Source organism: Ictalurus furcatus, chromosome 26 (assembly GCF_023375685.1).
Source record: "Ictalurus furcatus strain D&B chromosome 26, Billie_1.0, whole genome shotgun sequence".
In the NCBI taxonomy this organism is placed as follows: domain Eukaryota; kingdom Metazoa; phylum Chordata; class Actinopteri; order Siluriformes; family Ictaluridae; genus Ictalurus; species Ictalurus furcatus.
Window position 1 is genome coordinate 8,494,218 of NC_071280.1, and position 21,917 is coordinate 8,516,134.

The following is a 21,917-nucleotide window of genomic DNA, read 5'->3' on the forward strand; positions in this document are numbered from 1 at the left end:
TATACACGAGCACCTATGTGTATAAAGCCACAGTTTGTACTGCACTCTTTGTCTTACGGTTGTCTTTCTTTGCCGTTGTCCATGTTGCTGTGTTTGTGGTCTTTGTTTCACGGTTATTCTTTGCCTTAGTGTTTTGCTGCCTATTCGGAGTTCTTGTTTTGTGTTTTGTTGTGCCGTTAATTAAAAGTAAATCTGCACTTGCATCCGTCTCCACCTTGCAATCGTGACACTCAGTACGTTTACATGGACAGCGGTAATCTAATTATTGACCTTATTCTGAATAAGACAGTATTGTGATTAAGGTGTTTACATGAGTCGCTTTTAGAATGTTCCTGTTTTACATGTTATAGAACATAGTTCGATTAACAGCACACGTCATCACGTCCCCACGCCACGCCGTCCGACGTTCCCTCCAGAATTTCACGTATCACCATTCAGTTGTTCGTCGTTATGGTACCGTATACAGTTCTGCATGTTTTTTATGTTTAATTTTACGAACGCTTCAAGTGTAGTTGATTATTAGTCGTGCTGTACGTGCAAATAGACGACTGCTTGAAGCCGTGGGCTGCGTCCCAAACCGCATACTTACCTAAACATATTTCTTCTACTATATAGTAGCTGAGATACACGTATTTCGCCCACTATATACATGTGTTTCTCCTACTATATAGCAGGTAAGTACGCAGTGTCGGACACAGCCGTGCTCTCTTGTTTGCCGTCAAACGGTTGAGCACTGCCGTGTGTGATCGTGTCCTGTCGCAAAATGCGGTGAAAACTCTCACACGACGTTAATAGTGTGATTAAGGTGTGTACATGTCTGTAATACACGTCCATAATGAGACTAAAACAGGAATACTCCACACGTCTTAATTCCGTTTGTGTTTACATCGAGTACGACTTTAGTCGGATTAAGGTCATCAATAATCGCTGTTTACATGCTAGTTTCTTAATCAGAGTATCGTCTTAATCTGGTTAATATCGGATTATTGTTGTCCATGTAAACGCACTGACTGTGAGCAGAGGGTCTGCAGACTGAAACGCCTTGTTGGTGAGAGAGCTCAAAGGAGAATGACCAGACTGGTCTGAGCTAACAGGAAGTCTATAGTAACTCCAATAATCACTCTTTATAACCGTCAGCCAAGAACAAGAATCTGAGGCAATCGCAGGTACAGACTCGCCCAAACTGGACAGCTGAAAATGAGAAAAAGACCATGGAATGGTAACCTATCCACCTCAAGGGTCAATGTTTTGTGCATGATGAGTTGCTTTTCTGCTCACCATGGTTGCACAGAGTGATTATTTTAGTTACTATAGATTTCCTTTCAGCTCAGACCAGTCTGGCCATTTTCCTCTGACATTTCTTTTCAACAAGGCGTTTCCACCCGCTATCGCTCACTCAGTGTTTATTTTTAATTTTATTTTTTTCAAACCGTTCTGTGTAAACTCTAGAAACTGTCGTGTATGAAATTCCCAGCAGTTTCCGAAATACTCAGACCACCACCATCCATGCCACGATCAAACTTACAGGGATCGCGCTTTCTGTCCATTCTGATGTTTGATATGGTTTGGCAGGGAAATGCAATAAAACACAAAGCAAAAAAAAAATCTTGACAGACATAATGATTTGAATGTCTTTGTTAGGGTGGCATGTCCGTGGACTCCATCACGGATTTGGACGACAACCAGTCACGTCTGCTGGAGGCGCTGCAGCTCTCGCTGCCTGCCGAGACACCCAGCAAGAAGGAGAAGCAGCAGGACAAGAGACTGAGCCTGAACCCCATCTACAGGCAGGTGCCACGTGTGCTGGACAGCTGCTGCCAGCACCTTGAGAAGTATGGTACGCATGCTATGAACTTTCACGCCTATGCATGATGTAAAAAAAAAAAAAATTCCAAATTGTGTACAGATTGCATAATTATTCTTTTATTTTTCATTAAGGTCTACAGACAGTGGGCATCTTTAGAGTGGGCAGCTCGAAGAAAAGAGTGAGGCAGGTAGGAAGCGCAATTCTTGCTCCACACCACAACACGTCACACTCATAATATCTCCCTCATGCGTTTTCATGCATTTATGTCATTGTGCTTAACGTCCAAACAGTGAATAAAAGCTTTCAGTATTCAAATTCACTGCGGATGTTCTTAAAGCAGCGGTGTGTCATTTAGATCGCCCTCTGCTGCCTAGAAAATGAACTGCAGTAGAAGTGAAAAAATACTAATGAGACCTCTCCTAACAAACACAGTATGTACCTCATGAGTTGGCTTTTACAGGAAGAGCTATGTGATGCTGCTCTGGCTGTGGGTGGAGCTACATACCAGGACAGAATAAATGTAAAACAAAGCCCGAAATGAAGAAAGTAGCCAGCTCTGTTATAGAGTAACATCACAAATCGCCATTTTAGTGACGTATCTTAAAGATTATAGTATTATTACAGTTCTAGAAACACTTTTAAACATTACAAACCGCACCTTTAATTATAAGCAGGTTTTCATCCATTGTTGTTTAAGGCACAAATCTGTCTGTTACTAGATTTTTAGACCTGCTTTATTGGATCACTGATTTTCTTTGTGTGTGTGTGTGTGTGTGTGTGTGTGTAAACTTAATTTTTTGACCGTTTTTTTATATGAGAAGGGCTTCGTTTCATGAAATGCTTAGAAGTTTAGTAATCCTACACGATAATCTGGCTAAACTCGAGTGGAATTGATCATTTCTAAATCACAAGGTTCTGTTTTATGCGGTGGGTGAGATGGGTGACGCCGATGACAGTGCCATGTCTGTTTTTTTCTTTCTTTTTTTTGCCGATGAAACACATGATAAAAAAGATCCGATGATGGACACCCCCCCCCCACACCCCATACCTCTGTCTTTGTCTAAATTCACAACCCCGACAACAGCTGATTTTATCTTTCATTCACAATGTTGCCAAACGGGTCTCAGTTATGAATGGTATATATATATTTTTTTCTTACTTTCAAATAGTGGTGAATTTGCCCTAAATCTAAATGTACCCTCTAGCACTTTCTTGTAGGTGAATACAGTGATGTTTTGTTTGGTGTACACTCTCCGTACTCTGGAGAAAACATCACCCCGGTGCAAACAGTGATCTTATTTCATTAAAGTAAACAAATATCACCGGGTCCCAGTGCGCATCAGAATCAAATTGCAAAGGAAACAGGAAAGCGCTGTGTGAAGAACCTGTCGGATGAGTGATGGGAGAGACACCGCAGCATGGGTCACACAGTGTTAAGCATTTTTTTTTTGCTTTACTCACTACAAAAACAGCAAAAAGCTGATCATACGATTGCAAAAACAACAAAGGATACATAGAGTACATGCATAACAGTACACTCTATGATATTTAATACACTCTAGTACAATATAGTAGAAGTATTTGTTGATAATTGTTGAGTAACACGGTAATGTAGGCGAAAACGCATTTGTACCCATGTTTCCTTTAGACAGTTGTATCGACCAAGACAATTTCCACGGATCGCCATTATTTCAATGCCTGTATGTGGGCCTGATAACACTGAGGTGGTGGAAAGTATAGCGCAGAGCTAAAACAATGCCCTTCTTCACTCTCCAACTCAACCAGTGTTCATGTTGGGCTGAATTTAACACCTGTAAACTTTTGTAAAGTTTTGTAAACGTTCCTGATGCATATAAAGTGCTGTGTCATCTGCCAGTGGGGAAATCGGATCATAATATTGTAAATCTGCTCCCAAAATCTAAGGCAAACGTAAATCAAGCGAAACCAGTTATTAAAATGATCAAAATTTGGAATGAAAGCAGCATGGATCAGCTGTAAGATTATTTTAAAGGTACTAAGTGGCAGATTTTGTGAATGAGCTTACTGAGACTGCAAATTCCGTGAGGATAATTTTACCTGCTCGAAGACTGTTGAGGTTTAGGTGATGAAGTAGCTCTCTTGTTATAAATACAAGTAAAACCAAGGAGTTAATTACAAACCAGCGACAAAATATTTCATGCTCCTTAAGCCAAGTCAGAATTAATGACCGATATCTGGAAACTGTGGAGGATTTTAAGTACTCAAGTATTCTACTTGATCCATCTATCCATCCATCTTCTATCGCGCTTATCCTTCCTTCAGGGTCACGGGGAACCTGGATCCTATCCCAGGGAGCATCGGGCACAAGGCGGGGTACACCCTGGACAGGGTGCCAATCCATCGCAGGGTATTCTACTTGATAGCAGATAATATTTTACAGCTAATTTGAAATATATTTTCAAAAAGCCTATGCAACGATTGCATCTGTTGAGGAAGCTAAATAGTGTTTTTTTTTTTTTTTTTTGTAAGTAAAGATACATTGGAGCTGGTATGCAACAGTTTAATTGACAGCATCTTTACTTGGTATGGCGTTATGTAGAGAATAAGGGGGAAGAACTGTAGGAATGTGGGTATGGAAGAGAAAATTATAGGGAAATCACAGACACCCGAGTTTCATGTGGTTTTTAACAGGCAGCACACCGAGCAGATCTTCAGAGATCCATCCCATCCCTTTATTTAGTGAATTCAATAAGCTTCCCTCTGGGAGGCGATATAGGCTACCTATAGCTACAAAAAATACTGTCAGGAAATCTTTTACTGTATTTCACCACACTGTAAAACCGGATAAGTTCATTTAACTCAAAAGATTTGAGGAAACTAATTACCTCAAAATTTTTAAGTTGATAAATCAATCTCTTTAAGCCAAATACTCTTAAAAAGAGTTAATTTTTGCCCTATTTAAGTGTATTTGGCTTAAAGAGATTGATTTATCAATTTAAAAATTTTGAGGTAATTAGTTTCCTCAGATTTTTTGAGTTAAATGAACTTATCCGGTTTTACAGCGCAGCTATTGCCCTGATGAATTCCTAACGTTTCAGATTTTATTTCAGATTTAATTCAGGTTTTAAATAATGTATTTTTTTTTCCTACCTAATTCCTCATTGCTCGTCATGATAAGATATTGAAGCTCCTTTATTTGATATTTGTTGTCTTATGTTTTACTGAATCATGTCTTAATGTGTGAGTGTATGTAAGTGGCCTGTAAAGCCAAAAGCAATTTTCCAGAACTGGACAATCAGGTTATCATTCATCATACATTCATAATGGCAGTATTCCTTTTTGTCCCTTTTTGCCTGCATGTTTTACTTTGCTGGTCTCTGTGTCCTGCTCGTTCCATCAGCGCTCCCTAGAGCGTGTTCTGCTTCAGGGTGTTCACTCTTCAGGACTCCTAAACTAACACACATTCTTAGATAAGCAAGGCATGAACAACTCCAGTCAACTCTAGTGAACCATTAAAGTCTTTAAAGGGAATTCCTTGTGCTCCAAGTGTGTCTAAGTACATGTGTAGTGACAACGAAACCGTTTAACGAAGACGTGTCCATGTGATGACAAGGAACGTTACAAAATCATGCGCGTATTAATACCACCGATGAGAGCGAATACAGTCCGCTCTGAAAGTATTGGAACAGCAAGGCCAGTTCTATTGTTTTCGCTATACGCTGAAGACATTTTGGGTTTGAGATCAAAAGATGAATGAGACCATAGGTCAGAATTTCAGCTTTCATTTCTTCATATTTGCAACTTAGAACATGGTACTTTTGGTGGCAGACCACCCAGTGTTTAGGTGGGAAAAAGTATTGGGTCAGATGCTCTTAATGTTAATTAAAGTGAATAACAGTTCATATTTGGTTGCATATCCCTTGCTTGCAATAACTGCATCAAGCCGGTGCCCCTCTGACATCACCAAACTGTTGCGTTTTTCTTTTGTAATCGTTTTCCAAGCTTGTTTCAGCTGCGTTTTTTCGTCTTATAAAAAAATTTGGGAAATAACTGTGGAATAAGAGGAATAAATAGCCTACGTCATTATGTGCTCTTCTGTTATATTTAAACAAGAGTGCGGATATACTGAATATCATTCAGCTGCAGGAACAACTACCGTAGGTAATCACAGCCGTACCGATATTCAGTATAACCACACAATTGCGAGTGCAATATTGCTTTTATACAACAGTACTATCAACGAAAAAAATGTATATCTAGTACCTGACATTCCAGACACGATATGGTCAAATGTCCTGTTTATTTTTCTTCCGCTAGTGGAACTAGATCCCGGAGAAGCCACACACACACACACTTTATAGCACGTCACTAGATGGTTAGTTAGCTCACATTGATTTGTACATTCCCATTAAAGGTGCTTCCGGTGAAATTTGCTTCCCTTCTTTCTTTTTTTTTATCTTCATTTGACTTTTTAAGCTTTCATTTTTTAAGCCAAACGTTATATTCCTCAAAAGCACTGTTTGCCATGTCTGCTGATGATGTCACCAACACTACCGTAGTGAACGTTTCTATGGTAACTAGGACGTGGAATTTTACAAAGCGAACACCGACGAGCATAGTGATAGGATCAGTGAAATGTCCCTGTGTGGTTAAAGAGAAATATAGGCACGTTTGGAATGCCGCTCGACCAGTCAAATTTGTATAGTTATAAAGTAATCATACTATAGTTCATTCTATTGTGTTTCATTCTGAGATCAACTGTAGTACCCAGCATAATGTTAGCAATCAAAAACTGTTTAATGCTAATTTATTTTCTCCGCATGCAGAACTCAGGGGCTAAATGATATTATTCTGTTAGGATACAGATTAACCCTGGTACAACCCTGATCTGGTTTAAAGCTTAATAACAATGTATTTACTATTTCAAATAGAAGATACATATAAACACAGGATTTAACTAAAAGTTCTCTGATGGGGAATCCCAGAAACACCAGCCCTTTTCTCCATTGCTACACACCCAGTAAAATACCAAAACAGTCTTTAATTGGTAGACGGATGGAGTAAGACAGCGTCAATCCCCCCCCATTTATTTCCCTTTTGAGCCAGTTTTTAATTGTAACATTTTTAATTGAAGTTATATCATTCCTTTGCCACAGCTGCGGGAGGAGTTTGACCGCGGCGTAGACGTGCAGCTGGACGAGGAACACAGCGTCCACGACGTGGCCGCGCTTCTGAAGGAATTCCTCCGGGACATGGCTGACCCGCTGCTTACCAAAGAGCTCTACACAGCGTTCATTAACACCACATGTGAGAAACGTACACAACTAAAGTCTGTTTTCCTCAGCAGCTAATTCAAAGAGAGAACTGAGCCAAGCTAAATTGCAATGCAGACTCCTGTAGATTCTTGAACCCACGTCGGTTTAGAATCAGGTTTTGTAAAAACGTCTGGAAGAGTCAAGTAAATCAGAGTGAAATGTCAAATATCAAATTCAATGAAGTAAATAAGAATTTGAGTTAAAAGTTTGTCTGGAAATGTTGGCCGAGTTCCCAATAAATTGTATTTATTTTTTTTTTTTTATGAGAACACTGGGAACTCGTGGACCTAGAAATACCAATGCAGTAATCTTATACTTATAAGAAATAAGAATCAAAGACAGAGTAGTTTTTATAAATTTATTCTTTTGGCGTATGTATTAATACAAAGCAACTCATAGTGAAAGCTGAGCAGTTGTGGGCTAAAAACCCAACAGTGGCTCTCTGGCAATAACAAGCTTCCAGTCACTTGTACTCAACCACCAGGCTATCAATAAGTTCACTATGTAGGTCAGATCTGGATTACTAAACGTATGCCATCTTTGACCTATAACCCTGGATTTCACTCTTAACAGTGCTGGACTCAGAAGACCAGCAGTTAGTCACCCAGCTGCTTGTGTACCTGCTGCCGCCTTGTAACAGTGACACCCTGCAGCGGCTGCTGGAGTTTCTGCACATTGTGGCTCAGCACGCTCAAAATGGATATGGCAAAGATGGACAGGAGGTGAGCTGTGGACCTGAAATTGTGATTACAATGGTCTTATTCATATGTTTGTCTACCTGAATGACTAAAAGCCTTCACAGATCATGCGCTTAGAGTGTTGGTGAGTTTTTTTGGGATTGCAGCAATACCTGCGTGAAGCCAATACTTTCAAGTTTTGAGGGCAGTCACTAAGAGCTAATAAGAAGATTAGCGATAGTTATTGAGCCGACATTACTGTCTAGTTTTGTACTTCATAGACCGCTGTGGGTCAATCAGTAGAGTTTGGCTTTCCCAACATCTGGAAAATGCATAAAAGTCTGATTAAGGGTTATTTAGTAATATGTCCTCAGTGCATAGTTATGTAGGCAGTGTGAAATTGATCCTCACAGTCTGCAGTGGAGGCCAGTTTAACTGTCAGCCTAAATTTGAGACAAAATGAGCACTAATTGAACCACCTGGCCTGAATTTATCATAGTGCGTTCATGTAAATATTCTCAACAGGCTTCGGTACATATTAGTTTTTATCTAATGACCAGTGGTTCTTAATTAGCCCGTTTATTTTAGACATATAAGGCAATACTTGAGTTGAGTTAAGCACGCGTGAGAATTTCATATCATAAGTTCATTTCATAACGTAACTACCGGCTTGAGCACTATTCAGAAGCTACGTAGGAGTCACGCACGTGGGGTGGAGTTTGCCTAAAGAAGAGGTGTGTCTCAGTTACATACAATTCTGACCCTGAACTTAAGCTCATTTTTCTTATACAGTATCATCAGTTATGTCATGATGCACTTTCCTGAGAATGAATGGTTGTCAAATTGTCAAGGAAATGTCTTATTTTATTATATTATTTTTTTATTTGTTTGATATTGAATTAAGAAGAAAGTTTTAAAAGGAATACTAGGTCTTCATGACCAAACCAGAATAACCATTCAAGAATAGCCCAAAAAATGACCCCAGTGGTCAGTGTGACCAGCCCAATGCCAAAGCTCTAAATTCGACCGTCAGGATGCATTATGATTCGAGTAGAGTAGCTTAATCAAGGTTCTGTGCTTTTACAGCATCGACTGCTATGCATACACTGTGTTTGGTCCCTCGTTTTTTTTTTCTCTCCTTTTTATATTGTATTGTTGTATAAAAACAATTGTACTGCTTTTTTGGCAGCATGCTGTACATGTCCCAACTTATTTGATAAATATTATGATTTTCACAATATTAGAAGAGTGGAGGTTATTATAACAGCAAACGAGGGACTAAATCTGGAATGGGATGTTCGATAAGCACAGGCGTGTGTAACGGTCAAGTGTCCACAAACTTTTGGTCATATAGTGTGTTTTTTTCTCCCCCAAAAGCAGCTGTATCCAGTGGCCATTTAGCACCTCATTCCACATATACATTCCACATTTGCTCTGCTAGGCAGTAAAAGTAGAGTAATGATAGGAGCAAGGAGTCTAGCATGGACGTTTTTTGATCCCATAGTTTGATCAAATGTTTTATTATGTTCCACAGATATTTCCATGTTATTTCCATGTTACAGTTCACAAAACTAAACTTGTCTTGGGGTGCAGTCTTGGGGATCATAACCTGGGCTTGTTTTTCTTGGTGTTAACTTCAAGCCCAGTTCGCACACCGTACTCGAGTAGAAACCCATGCTTCAGGTCTTCATGGGTTCATTGTTAATCTGTAAAGAGAATCCGGCATCATGATGTGGACTCTCAGAGGCCTGCTTGGCCCATTCCGAACTACTCTCACTCCTGCCTGCGCTCTGAGTGTACTTTCCCACATGCCTATCTGCACAGGAAACCAGACTCATTTCACGCTCGGGAGGGGAACACTGATCAACGTTTTCATCGCACTCGCGTTCCCGCTGAGACCCTGTGAGAGATTTGGGGGAAAGGAAGCAGGGCAGTGCGCTAGTTAGTTAGGATCCTTGGAGTAAAATAAAGGAAGTATTTTTTTGTATAGAAGTGATGGGTAGATTTATTGCATTTAGTAGAATGGTAAGATTTTTTTGACGTTCGTAAACCACACACACACACACACACACACACACACACACACACACACACACACACACAAACACACAGTTAATCCTCTTTTTACAGAGTCCTGCTGTGAGAAAAATTGAATCTCCACCCTGCTGTGTACATGAAGTTGTAGTGACAATGTTAAAGTCTTAATCCCTGTGTGGCTTTAGAGGAACCGCTAATAATGTGATCACAACATCGTAGTGATCTTACAAGTAAAATGCAGTAATTCTCTCCCTTTATTCCTGAGTCTTTTACTGGAGTTTAATGATATTGATCGATACGATATTTAACAAAATGCATTCACACAAGGATATAACTAAATTTCACTTCCCAAAACGCATCACGTGATGTGTACATTTAGAGATTATACACATGTAGAATAAACTGTTTGTCCACAGGTTACAGGGAACAAGATGACATCAATCAACTTAGCTACCATCTTTGGGCCAAACCTGCTGCACAAGCAGAAGAGCTCAGATAAAGAGTTCAGCGTGCAGAGCTCGGCCCGGGCCGAGGAGTCCACGGCCGTCATCGCTGTGGTACAGAGGATGATCACCGGCTATGAGGAGCTTTTTATGGTGAGCAACAAAATGGGCAAAATGTAATAATACAGCAGTGTTTGTTTCCGTAATATTCTGTGTTTAATGAATAATGACTCGTAATTGTACTCTCTGGTGTCTGGTTCCTCTCAAGGTTTCTTCCTCTCAGGGAGTTTTTTCATACCACTGTTGCCTCAGGCTTGCTTGCTTGAGATGTCGACCCACTGACATCACCAAACTGTTGCGTTCTTGTTTTCCAGGCTTGTACGGCAGCGTCTTACAGTTGTAGTTTGATTAGGGGGGTTTCTCTCTTGAGTCTCCTCTCCGGGAGGTGAAATGCTGCTCAACTGGGTTAAGGTCTGGTGATTGACTTGGCCAGTCTAAAACCTTCCACTTTTCCCCCCCTGATGAAGTCCTTTGTTAAGTTGGAAGTGTGTTTAGGGTCATTGTCTTGCTGTGTGAGGAAGTTCCTCCCGATTAGATCGGATGCATTTCTCTGTAAACTGGCAGACAGGATGTTTCTGTAAACTTCTGAATTTATTCTGCTGCCATCATGAGTTACATGACATGACGCTACCTCCACCATGCTTGACCGAGCTTGTATGTTTTGGATCATGAGCAGATCCATTGTTTCTTCACACTTTGACCTTTCAATCACTTTAGTAGAGGTTATTCTTGGTTACAGAACCTTTTGTGGCTCATCTCTGTATTTCTTTGCGAATTCCAATCTGGCATTCTGACTGTTACTGCTGGTGAGTGGTTTGCATCTTGTGCTATGGCATCAATATTTCTGCTCTCTCAAAGTCTTCTTTGGGAGATGTGTTGTGATACCTTCACCCCTGCCCTGTGGAGGATGTTGGTGATGGTTTTGTGTTATTTATGTATTTATTTTTTAGGTTTTTCTTCACAGCTCAGTGTTTTTGTCGTCAGCTGCTGTTGTTGTTCTTGGCCATCCTGTTCCATGTCTGGTTGTTAGTACATCAGTGGTTTCTTTCTTTTTCAGGACATTCCTAATTGTTGTATTGGCTATGCCCAATGCTTATGCAATGGCGCTGATACATTTTTTTTTTCTTCTCTTTTCTCAGCTTCCAAATGGCTTGCTTGTCTCACATAGGTCTTCTGGTCTTCATGTTGGTTTATCCTTTTTAACAGCAAATGCAGTCTTCACAGGTTAAAAACAGGGCTCAAATCAAGAGTAGACATTCAGAACTATTCATTGTTTAAACAATCAATCTAACTGGGCAACGAGAAGCACTTCTCAATGAAATCATGTTCCAAAATTTTCAATCACTTGAAAAATGAGTGGGTTCAAACAAAAAGTGCCATAGTTTATGTTTATTTTAAGTTGTTTAACACATCTAGATGTAAATGTCAGGAAATGAAAGCGCTGGAAAATTCTGATCCGTAGTCTCATATTCATCTTTTGATCTCGAACCCAAATGTCTTCAGTGTATAGCAAAAACAAATGAATGGGCCTTGCCGTTCCAATCCTTTTGGAGGGGACTGTATATTAAGAGAGGGAAGGGGGAGTTTAACGTTACATATACAGTGCAAAAGAGTGGTGTTATAATAGAGGTGCAATTTCAATTTGTTCCCTCATAAACCATAGGGCCACAAACTTTTGCACCAACTGTTTATTTTATTCACATCCAGGGAGTAATTGAAGTGTACTTATGAAATAAAAGTAGAGGATGGAAAAATGTTGGTCATATACAGTAGGTACTGCTTGTTAAATTATATTTGTTACTTAAATATAATGTTGGGTCAGGATCCTCCCAAACCTTTGCACAACGCTGTGTAAAAAGCCATATTCAGTAAATGCATGTAGTTAGGAGGTAATACTTCAGAATTATTTATGGATTTAAACGCTGCTCAGACAGTTACACACAGGGTGGAGTTTATCCAAGACGAAGGCATGTCTCAGTTATCCTCTATTTAGACTCTGTACTTAAATGCTTTTTCTTTGCGCAATATCCATTTCTGCCAAGAAGAAGTATTAAGTCTAACACCACTGTCTGACAACATTATACCCACCGTATTTCACCTTGGCAATTATGTATTGGGCAATATAAATTACACAACAGACAACATTTGTGAGCAATATTAAATATGTACATACATGTATGTATGTGCTATGAAATGGTGAACACATATGCTACAAAACCCCAGCAGCGGCTGCAGTGGCTGTATGGGTTTTAAATTATTATTATTTTTTTTTATACACCTCTCTAAGCTTGAAGCTTTCTGGTGCTGTTGATACAAAACAGTTTCCTTTCTTGGTTGCTGTATACTACTGCGGTATCAGGTGATGGCATCCGATGTTCAATTGTCATTTGACATTTGACCAATTGGCAAACACGTTTCCTTGCCAGTAACTGCTTTAAACAAAACTCCTAGTAAACTTTATTTGTAAAGGTGGGAATGCTGTGAATTCTGCTCTGAAAAGCTCGGCAAATTACAGTGCTTAAAAGTGCACTTGTGTGCGCATATAGCTTACAAGATTCTGAAGCTTGGGGCCAGAAAAGTGTGCAAAAAGTAACAGATGCTCTGTAGGCCATCGCTGGAGCATTTTACAATAGAATCGTGTGAATTTGTTTTTTATTCGTCTTGTTTTGTGCTGCATTGTGTTGCAGTGCATTATTCCATCCATCCATCTTCTATACCGCTTATCCTTTTCAGGGTCACGGGGGAACCTGGAGCCTATCCCACGGAGCATGGGGCACAAGGCGGGGTACACCCCGGACAGGGTGCCAATCCATCGCAGGGCACAATCACATTCACACACCCATTCATACACTACGGATACTTTGGACATGCCAATCAGCCTACCATGTATGTCTTTGGACTCGGGGAGGAAACCGGAGTACCCAGAGGAAACCCCCGCAGCACGGGGAGAACATGCAAACTCCGCACACACGGCCACGGTGGGACTCGAACCCCCGACCCTGGAAGTGTGAGGCAAACGTACTAACCACTAAGCCACAGTGCATTATTACCAATTACCAATTTGAGAGGAGAGAGTGATGTAGCCAATTCAGAGATGGGGGTTTATTAGGGGGCCATGATAAAGAAGGACCAATGGGGGAATTCCGCCAGGACACCGGGGGTATACCCCTACTCAGTTAAGCGCAAGTCTGAATACGGATACATTTCCCAGCATAACTTTTGATTTATCTTTAGCACTTAAGCTGACAACTCTGAATGCAGCAGAATAAAATGAGACAGATGGATGATTATACGCACAGACTGTACACACTGAGACACACCACAGAGCTCACACACTCTCAAGTTACTCTTTGTACATGCATTGCACAAGTGTTTATTACCCACAGTTACCTTATTTCATTCATTCCTCCTATCATTTTAATGGGGTTTTGAACCCCAGGCCATCGAAACCAGTCGGCTTAAAACCTTTATGAGACACTAGAAGAGCCATGTAGAAGTGTTGGGTGTGTTTGGCATGAATTTCAGGCCTGATTTCATACTGAAAGGAGAGATTTAAATGAAAGGCCCAGCAGGAGCCACCTGTAAATGGTAGGGGGGTTTTAGCTGGTGCCAGAAGGCTTTAAAGATTAAATCTCCATTCTCTCTTTTACATATTCAGCTCTTTAAAGCTGAGAAGAACTTTTGTGGAATGTAAGGGATGAAGAACCGGATGTCATTTTTCCTATAGATATATTCACATTCTACTGAAACTGTAGGACATATGCATGTGTACATATTGCTTGCATTAATGCTTTGGGAAAGCTTGATTAAACCTAAACTCCAAGGGTTTTACAATTAAATTTCTGACCCTGCTAATTGCATACGCTATTACCTCCCTGTAGTCATTAAATAATCCATAATGTTGACTACTACTGAGTAATAAAAGCCGGGATATTAAAGGGTTAAACGTTGCGTTTATGTGCAGGTGTCTGCAGACTTGCAGAATGAGGTGCTGATGAGCTTGCTGGAGACAGATCCTGACGTGGTGGACTACCTCTTACGACGCAAGGCCTCACAGTAAGTCATCCTGTAACATAAAATACGAGAAAGTGTAAACAGCTTGGCCATATTTTTCACTAGAAAGGACCATGTGACATCCATATTGCGAATGTAAGTGTATGGCTATGTATCGCCCTCTGCTGGCCAAGAGCGAGCATTGCAGCCAAAATAATAAACAGACTTCATCAGTGCTGTCTTATAATTACTTACAGGAGGCTTTCATTTACTCGTTCAGTCCTTTTTATACAGGGAATAATCCTACTGATGTCTCGTTTATAGAACGGGGTATACATTTGCAGGCAAAAATTTCCATAACATTAAGACAAAAAGAAGACATAGAATTTTATTATATACCAACAATACATTTAGTAGCAACATGAACAAATACTGGAATTTAACACCAAACGGATATTGGAGCAAAAAGTTTTTCCATTTCCTTTACCTTCCAATTTCCTTTCTAACTGCTTCCAACTTGTTTGCATACTCTCTATAGTGTAGCTTTTGGAAGAGAACATTTGCATAAATGTGTAAGCAATATGAAATGAAAACATACAAAAGAATAAATAAAATTAAGCTCAAGTTGGCAGTAATAAAATCAACTGAACATAAGATATAAAAGATCATTGCAGCAAATTGCATAGAAAAGTGGCATATTAAATGCCTTGAGTTCGTTGTTCCAGTTATCTTTTCTGTATTTCAAAATGGCACGTTTTTCTTAAGTAAAGCAAAAGATTCACAATGATTCAACAATGCAGGCGCTGCATACATACCGTACATGTTATGACGTTATACTCCAGTTATGAGTTACATAAGCGCTTTACATTACATTAGCGCTTTACACTGTGTCTCATTCACCCATTCACACACACACACACCAATGGTAGCAGAGCTGCCACGCAAGGTGCTAGCTTGCCATCGGGAGCAACTTGGGGTTCAGTGTCTTGCCCAAGGACACTTCAGTATGTGGAGTCATGTGGGCCAGGAATCGAACCGCCAACCCTGCGATTAGTGGACAACCCCCTCTACCACCTGATCCACAGCTGCCCTATCTCCTGCCACCTACATTATTGTGACACCGTCTTTGCCTCTTTCTCCTTCAGAAGTCCTGATTTGTTAAATTCTGAGGCATCACTCTCTCTGAGTGAGTGCAGATCGTCCAGCGACTCCAACAAGGCGTCCAGTGGTGAAGTCTCTCCCTATGACAACAACTCTCCCGTGCTGTCTGAGAGGAGAGGGGGAGACCTGGCAAAAGACAGCGAAGTCCATTCCGGACGAGTCCTCAGCACAGAGCGACTTTTCTGCGTCCCTGAACAGTACAGTCTGGTGGGACAAGTGACAGGACGCAGCAGGGACACGGTTTCAAATATCTGGTCCCCAGCCAAGGGTGAGATAAAATAGCTTTGTAAAGCCTCAGCAAAAACATCCCCGGACATTTCTTTAGATTTCTTTTTTTTTTTTTTCTTCCTCAAAAGAATCGTTAGCAATATAAACAAATATGTATTGAAATATACACATCAATCCCCGAAACCATTACAAGGCACGTCTGATATAATGTTTAATACATTATTCTTTATTTCAGAGGAGCATGCTAACATTTGGGGTGCGTGGCACACAACACTGAAGCCAGGATTGCAAGAACAACCCTATACAGGTACTATACCAAAAATGACTCCAGTTCTATTATACTAAATTGATTATGCTAAATATAATAACAATCTGAAGCACTGGTAAGATTCTATCCCAGGCTCTTTCTTTCATTCAGTCTTCAGTAAGCTTTTTATCCTGCTCAGAGTTGCAGTGGATCTCCAGAACACTGAGCAAGATGTGGGAATTCACCCTGGCTTGGACGCCAGTCCATCTCAGGGCACACACACTCGTTCACATATGGGGCAGTTCAACATTGCCAATCCCCCGTCATGTTTTTGGAATGTAGGAGAAAATGGAAGGACCCAAAGGAAACCCACACACACGGGGCAGAACATGTGAAACTCTGCCCTCAGGATCAAACTTTATTTAACTGAGGATAACATTCTAATAGTAAAAATACTGTTTATAATTAATCCAATTTATTTGACTTTTGGTGATGTCCGACTGTATTAGAACTTTATCTTTAATTTATGCTTATATACATTCGTATAAGGCAGTGTACAGCCCCTTACACATTTTCCCATTTTAGGAAATCAGACGTAATTGGACAGTTGGCTGCTCAGTTGTTTCTTGTGTATCTGTGAGCCAATGCATAATTATTTAATGTTCAGGACTAAAAAGGAATTATTCCCAGATGTGGCATATGGAGCCTGTTGCATCTCAAAACAAGGACTAAAGGCGGCTCTCGGGAAACCGAAAACCCAAAATAAATCGATCAGAAACATGGCTAAAGCATTAGGAGTGTCAAAATCAAGTTTGATGAACTGTAAGAAAAAAAAGCCTGAGATGAAACTTAGCAAAGAAAAAGAATCTTCTAAGTTAGACCATGGAAAACACTGAATGATGGAAAAATGATTTCAGTATGAAATAAAACTGGTGAAGAGATCATGAACTGCAGACACAGACAGCAGAGACTTTTTGAGAAGCGTGGCCTCATATGGTTTATGCCACTATGTAAAATACAGCTTGCTAAAGACTACATAAAAAGCCTTTAAGATTTAGAGAGAGTTTGTGGACAGTTGAAAGGATTATTAATTCCCTAAACCGCTTGGAGTGGTCCAGACATTCCCCACTCTCGTAACAACATACTTTTCCTATTCGTTTTACTGTGGATACTGAAGAATTCACAGTAATTACTGAGTAAAACACTTTAAGATGAATCACTTAAATGGTGTATGATGGACAGGCATCCCATCCAGGGTGTAGTTCTGCCATGCGCACAGTGTTCCCGGGATAGACTCTGGAACCTCTACAACCCTGAGCAGGATAAAGTGGTTTCTGAAGAAGAATGAAAGAGATTAACATGTGGCAAAATGGCAAAAAGACAAAAGTGTAAACATAAAGAAACAGTTTATGATCCAAATAAAACACAGTGCTATTGGAAAATAATAGGATAATAACTGAACAGCCCACCATGTACCATTCCTTACATTTACATATGAGAACTCTTCACATGCTTGCGGATGACGAAGCGTGTGCTCAGGATTGGGACGGAGTTTTTTTGTTTGGAAGTGAATCAAGTCCAACATTGAAAACATGTCGGAAGTGAATTTGAGTACGGTTTTTAAAAAGATGGCTGTTGGTTTGTTGTTCCAGGTTCCTGTGGCAACATATCAGACGGAAGCTCCCGCAGCTCCAGAGATGGAATTGATGATCGGACTCCACCCACTGTAAGTAAACCGGATTTCCCACAAGGCACCACAGTGACTCATGCATGCCTCAACCTGAACCTTAAACCCAATGGCCAATTGGAATCCAGCAGCTCAGAGGACCTTCCAGTGAGCAGCCGCCACAGCGCACCTAGCCCCACCCTTTGCCCCAAACCGACCAACAGGAATGAAGCACGTCCTCCTCCACCACCTTACAGACACTCAAGATTAACACCTTCAATAGTTTCGTCCAATTCTGTCGTGTCACAGTCTCAGCAGCACCCCCAGCAGCTCGGGAAGACCAGCAACCAGAACTCATCCTCACCAGTGGGCACACTGGTGCCCACGAGCCCAGAGTGGCAAGACTGGCAGAGGGACAGATGGCACATCTGGCAGCTGCTGTCTTCAGACAACGCTGATACGCTACCTGAGACACTGGTGTGATGCCAACCTAAGCAGTTCAGTATGTTTATATACAGAAGCCACTGCCTTATATGTGTTATGTACGGACTGGTTTTGGGGCTAAGCTCCTCATTATACTCTGTAGGCAGTTGTGGCAGTAGGGGGAACCGAGTGGCACCGTGGAAACCAAAAGAGGTGCAAGTATTCCTCCAGCTGAGGAAGATTCCAGGCAGCAAACCACAGATCAACTGACAGTGCAATTGGTGTGGGATCGGTTCCATTCCCAAAAAAATTAATGTTTGCTTGCTAGATCCACTTCTAAAACCCAATGGCTCAGAGCCCTTTCCTCACGTTCTGTTTTTAGCTTCACACGGGAATCCAGCATTATAGGCTCTAAACCAGGTACATTAATTACCAAACAAACCTAAAGCTAAACTGTCAGATCATTAAATCATTGACACTTTTATATGGACAAATTGAACAATACACTATACTCAAATTATTGCGTAACTGCTGTGTGTGTCTGCTTACAAGTTTTCCTTTAAAACAAAACAAAAAAAACAAACAAAAAAAAAAACAACAATTGTTCAATTTTTGCACTGAATGGTATGACATGGGGTCAAACTTTACAGGCTCAGCTCCTTTTTTGTATATACACCATAAGAATATTGCCAAAAAAGCTGCTAAATCAGATGTATACAAAATTATTTGTTCTTACCTCCAACGCTATAAGGATACCAGGACAGTGAAATGCCATTTTGTATTAATTAAGGACATGTAAGCCTCTGAATGAATAACGCATGAGTGAAATTCAGTAGCATTTCAAAATGGCCATTAATATTTGGGCCACATGTTCCTCTCTGGCCCAAATGCTAAAATATGTCTAATTCGTGCGCTTACTAGAACTCTCACATCTCAGATGTGAGAACACATAGAACCCATTCTTACAAGATTTGTCGAACTGTGTTTTCCCATAATGCACTGCAAGAGTACGACAATTTTAATGGCAAGTTTACAATGATTGTGTAATTAAATAAAGCATAAATTTATTTTTTATATTTTAAATTAGTTTAACATATAAAAGTTGTCCTCTGCCAAGCTTGTAGTGTGTGTGTTGACTTGTACGCTAACCATTAATTAACCGACTACCACACAGGCTGTTAGCTAGCTACTGAATAGTCTCCGATGATGCAATGTTATGACTTTGTCCTGTGTTTTTCTATGTACACTGTTCCAAACTACATGATTTTTTTAAGTTTCTGCAGCGACTGTCACTCTCGAGAAGAAATTCTCTAAGAACTCTTCAGTCAAATGCTAGCATTTGGTATCCACCTTTTATTTCCACAGCACTTAAAGAAGGTACATGTTCCTCAGATGGATTTGTTTTTAAGCTTGTTTTAAAACATTCTAAAATGAATTGTGCCTTTGCAAGCTGCCTCTTACAACCTGCCTAAGAGCAGAACTACATTTTGCGAATTCAGCAGTATGTTCGAATAATAGTAATAAACTTTTATAGGTTGATTCCAGTTGCATCCTGTGGCTCAGAATGAGAAAAAGCTCAACACAATTTAGATATGCTTTGGCATCTCTTGCACCCTTACTCTTTTTTTTTTTTTTTACACTTTGTTTATTTAAATAGTTACAAAATGGTGTCATGTTTTATAATCTCTCTCTCTCTCTCTCTCTCTCTCTCTCTCTCTCTCTAAAAAAAATAGCACTAGGACCTCAGATTCATTACATTTTACACATTTCAAAAACTTCAATTTTTTGATTAAAAAAAATGACAACTTTCACAATAGCAAATTGACTGGAATTCATTCATATGAAAATGTCTGGTCCATTGTTCAATGTGATGGATGAGAGAAAGGGATTAGCAGTCACTGTTTTTATTTTTTATTATTTAAAATGTTTCCATTCATATTTAATACAACAAAATCTAAATCACTCAAACTAATCAGAATTTCTATGAATTCCACAGACCAAAATTTACCCCTTGAAACTGTAGCACTCGTTTTAAAATCCATTTCATGTGTCATCCGTGTCAAATTCATTTGCTACTCACTACATTACACATATTTCAGCCAGAACGAAAAGCTGAACTCCTTTTTAATTCCCTACTCATTTTCTTTTTTTTTTTAGATCCTTTAGATCTTTCTCTGTATGTACAGTCTTTTATCAGTCAATTTGAAAGCAAATTGTCCATTATTGTATATTGTGAGCAAGTGCAGTGTCATTGGCTCTTGGTGGAGTGAAATGAGCATTATTTATTTGTATTGATCCATTTTGCACACTGTACTGTTCTTTATACAGTATGCCGTCACATCTCATTTTTCCCCCTTAGACCTTAGAAACCTTGTTGACGCTAAGCAGATACAGATAAACAGAACAATGTAGTATCCAGATACAGACATGCTTAGGTAAATCACTTTGAGATGTTCCTTTTGTTTTAAGTCAGCAGTGATGTATCTACACGTACACAAAATTCCAATGAAAAGGGGGAAAAAAAATGTTAGCATGGGTTAGGATAACTGCTTCAAACATTTAAACCGCTTACTTTGTTCAGCTCAATCCAGCTCCCGTTTCGATGCTAAACATCATTCTTATTACCTTGAATAAAAATTTATTTTAATGAATTGCCGTATTCAGATTTGAGTTGAGCACAACTATTCAGATCTCAGAGGTAACTACGGAGTTAAGTGCTATTCAGAGAGTTGCACACGAATTTGCCTAAAACAGTCACGTCACAGTAGCAAACAATTCTGACCTTGAGTTTCCTTGCGCGATATGAGCAGTAAGAATCCGCCAACTTCATAAACTTCATAAAGTGTGGAGCCCAGAAAACCAACTTAAGCAGTTCCATAACCCCACCCGGAGTATGAGTAATTTTCCCATGTAGAAATAGAGTATAACTTGACATAACTTAGACTTAAGCCAACTCTTAAGCAGGCCTGGGAATTGCTCCTATTAATCAGGCCTGTGAATTGACCATAGTACTAACATGCAACCCCCCAAACCCCCCCCCCGCCCCATTTAATTTCATTGCATTCTATATATCTTCTAATCCGTTTGGGAGTTAATAGCGGTTACTATTTGAGAGAAAAGACTCCAAAGGTCCTGCCATTTGTTTTGAAGGTTGATTTTACACCATATTTTTTATTCTGTCACAAGATAAAAACAGGTTTTTAGCCATAATGCAAATTCAATCAGAATTTTAGTCACCGCACTTTGCCTTTCTACCACAGCGCTATCATGCTGATTTGATTTGTGAGCTTTACGAATAGTGTTATCATCATGGGAGAAATCTTAATTAGCGATTTTAAATTGGTAAGTAATTACGTCATGATTTTGTAATCCATGACCCAAATATGAGGTATGTTTTTATTTCAATATTAGGATTGTAATAAGGAATCATTTGTACTTCACGCAGAAAATGCTTTTTGTATGGTCTGATATTTGCTGTGAAGCTTGCCTTGGTATTTTATGTAATTTTTTTTTATTTTTATTTGTCTTTTTCATCTTTTTTTTTTCAGCAAGTCTCATAAAAAATAAATGAGAATGCAAGTTTTCATTTCGTCCCATGCTGTGACTCATACAGTTGGATGCATCTTGTGCAAGAATAAGATCACATACAAGAAAAAATGTAATTGTAGGGAAATTCATTATTGTCCAAATAGGCTGAAAGGAAATGGCAAAACAACAACCAGGAAACAGCAAAATAGCATCTAGAAAAGGAGGGAAGAAACTGGAAGCTTGAACACCAGGGAAGCATGAGATTTAGACGCAACACATATACATGTGAAACTTAGCCAACACAACACAAAAAAACAAAAGTAAATATTTTGCCAAATGGGCTTTAATGAGAC

The 21,917-nt window shown here is 39.7% G+C and overlaps 1 protein-coding gene across 3 annotated transcripts in view; it reads left to right on the forward strand.

Moving 5' to 3' along the window:
- The window catches only part of LOC128602246 (rho GTPase-activating protein 6), a 132,341-nt gene extending 112,766 nt beyond the window's left edge, over positions 1-19,575 (forward strand). For all 3 annotated transcript variants that reach the window (XM_053615932.1, XM_053615934.1, XM_053615933.1), the window contains exons 5-13: positions 1,642-1,837; positions 1,939-1,994; positions 6,943-7,093; positions 7,675-7,823; positions 10,232-10,411; positions 14,283-14,374; positions 15,457-15,740; positions 15,936-16,007; positions 17,600-19,575. In XM_053615932.1, the coding sequence (XP_053471907.1) occupies positions 1,642-1,837; positions 1,939-1,994; positions 6,943-7,093; positions 7,675-7,823; positions 10,232-10,411; positions 14,283-14,374; positions 15,457-15,740; positions 15,936-16,007; positions 17,600-18,096 (1,677 nt within the window). In that variant the 3' untranslated portion in view covers positions 18,097-19,575. The remainder of the gene's footprint in view (positions 1-1,641; positions 1,838-1,938; positions 1,995-6,942; positions 7,094-7,674; positions 7,824-10,231; positions 10,412-14,282; positions 14,375-15,456; positions 15,741-15,935; positions 16,008-17,599) is intronic.
- The last annotated feature ends 2,342 nt before the right edge of the window (positions 19,576-21,917 follow it).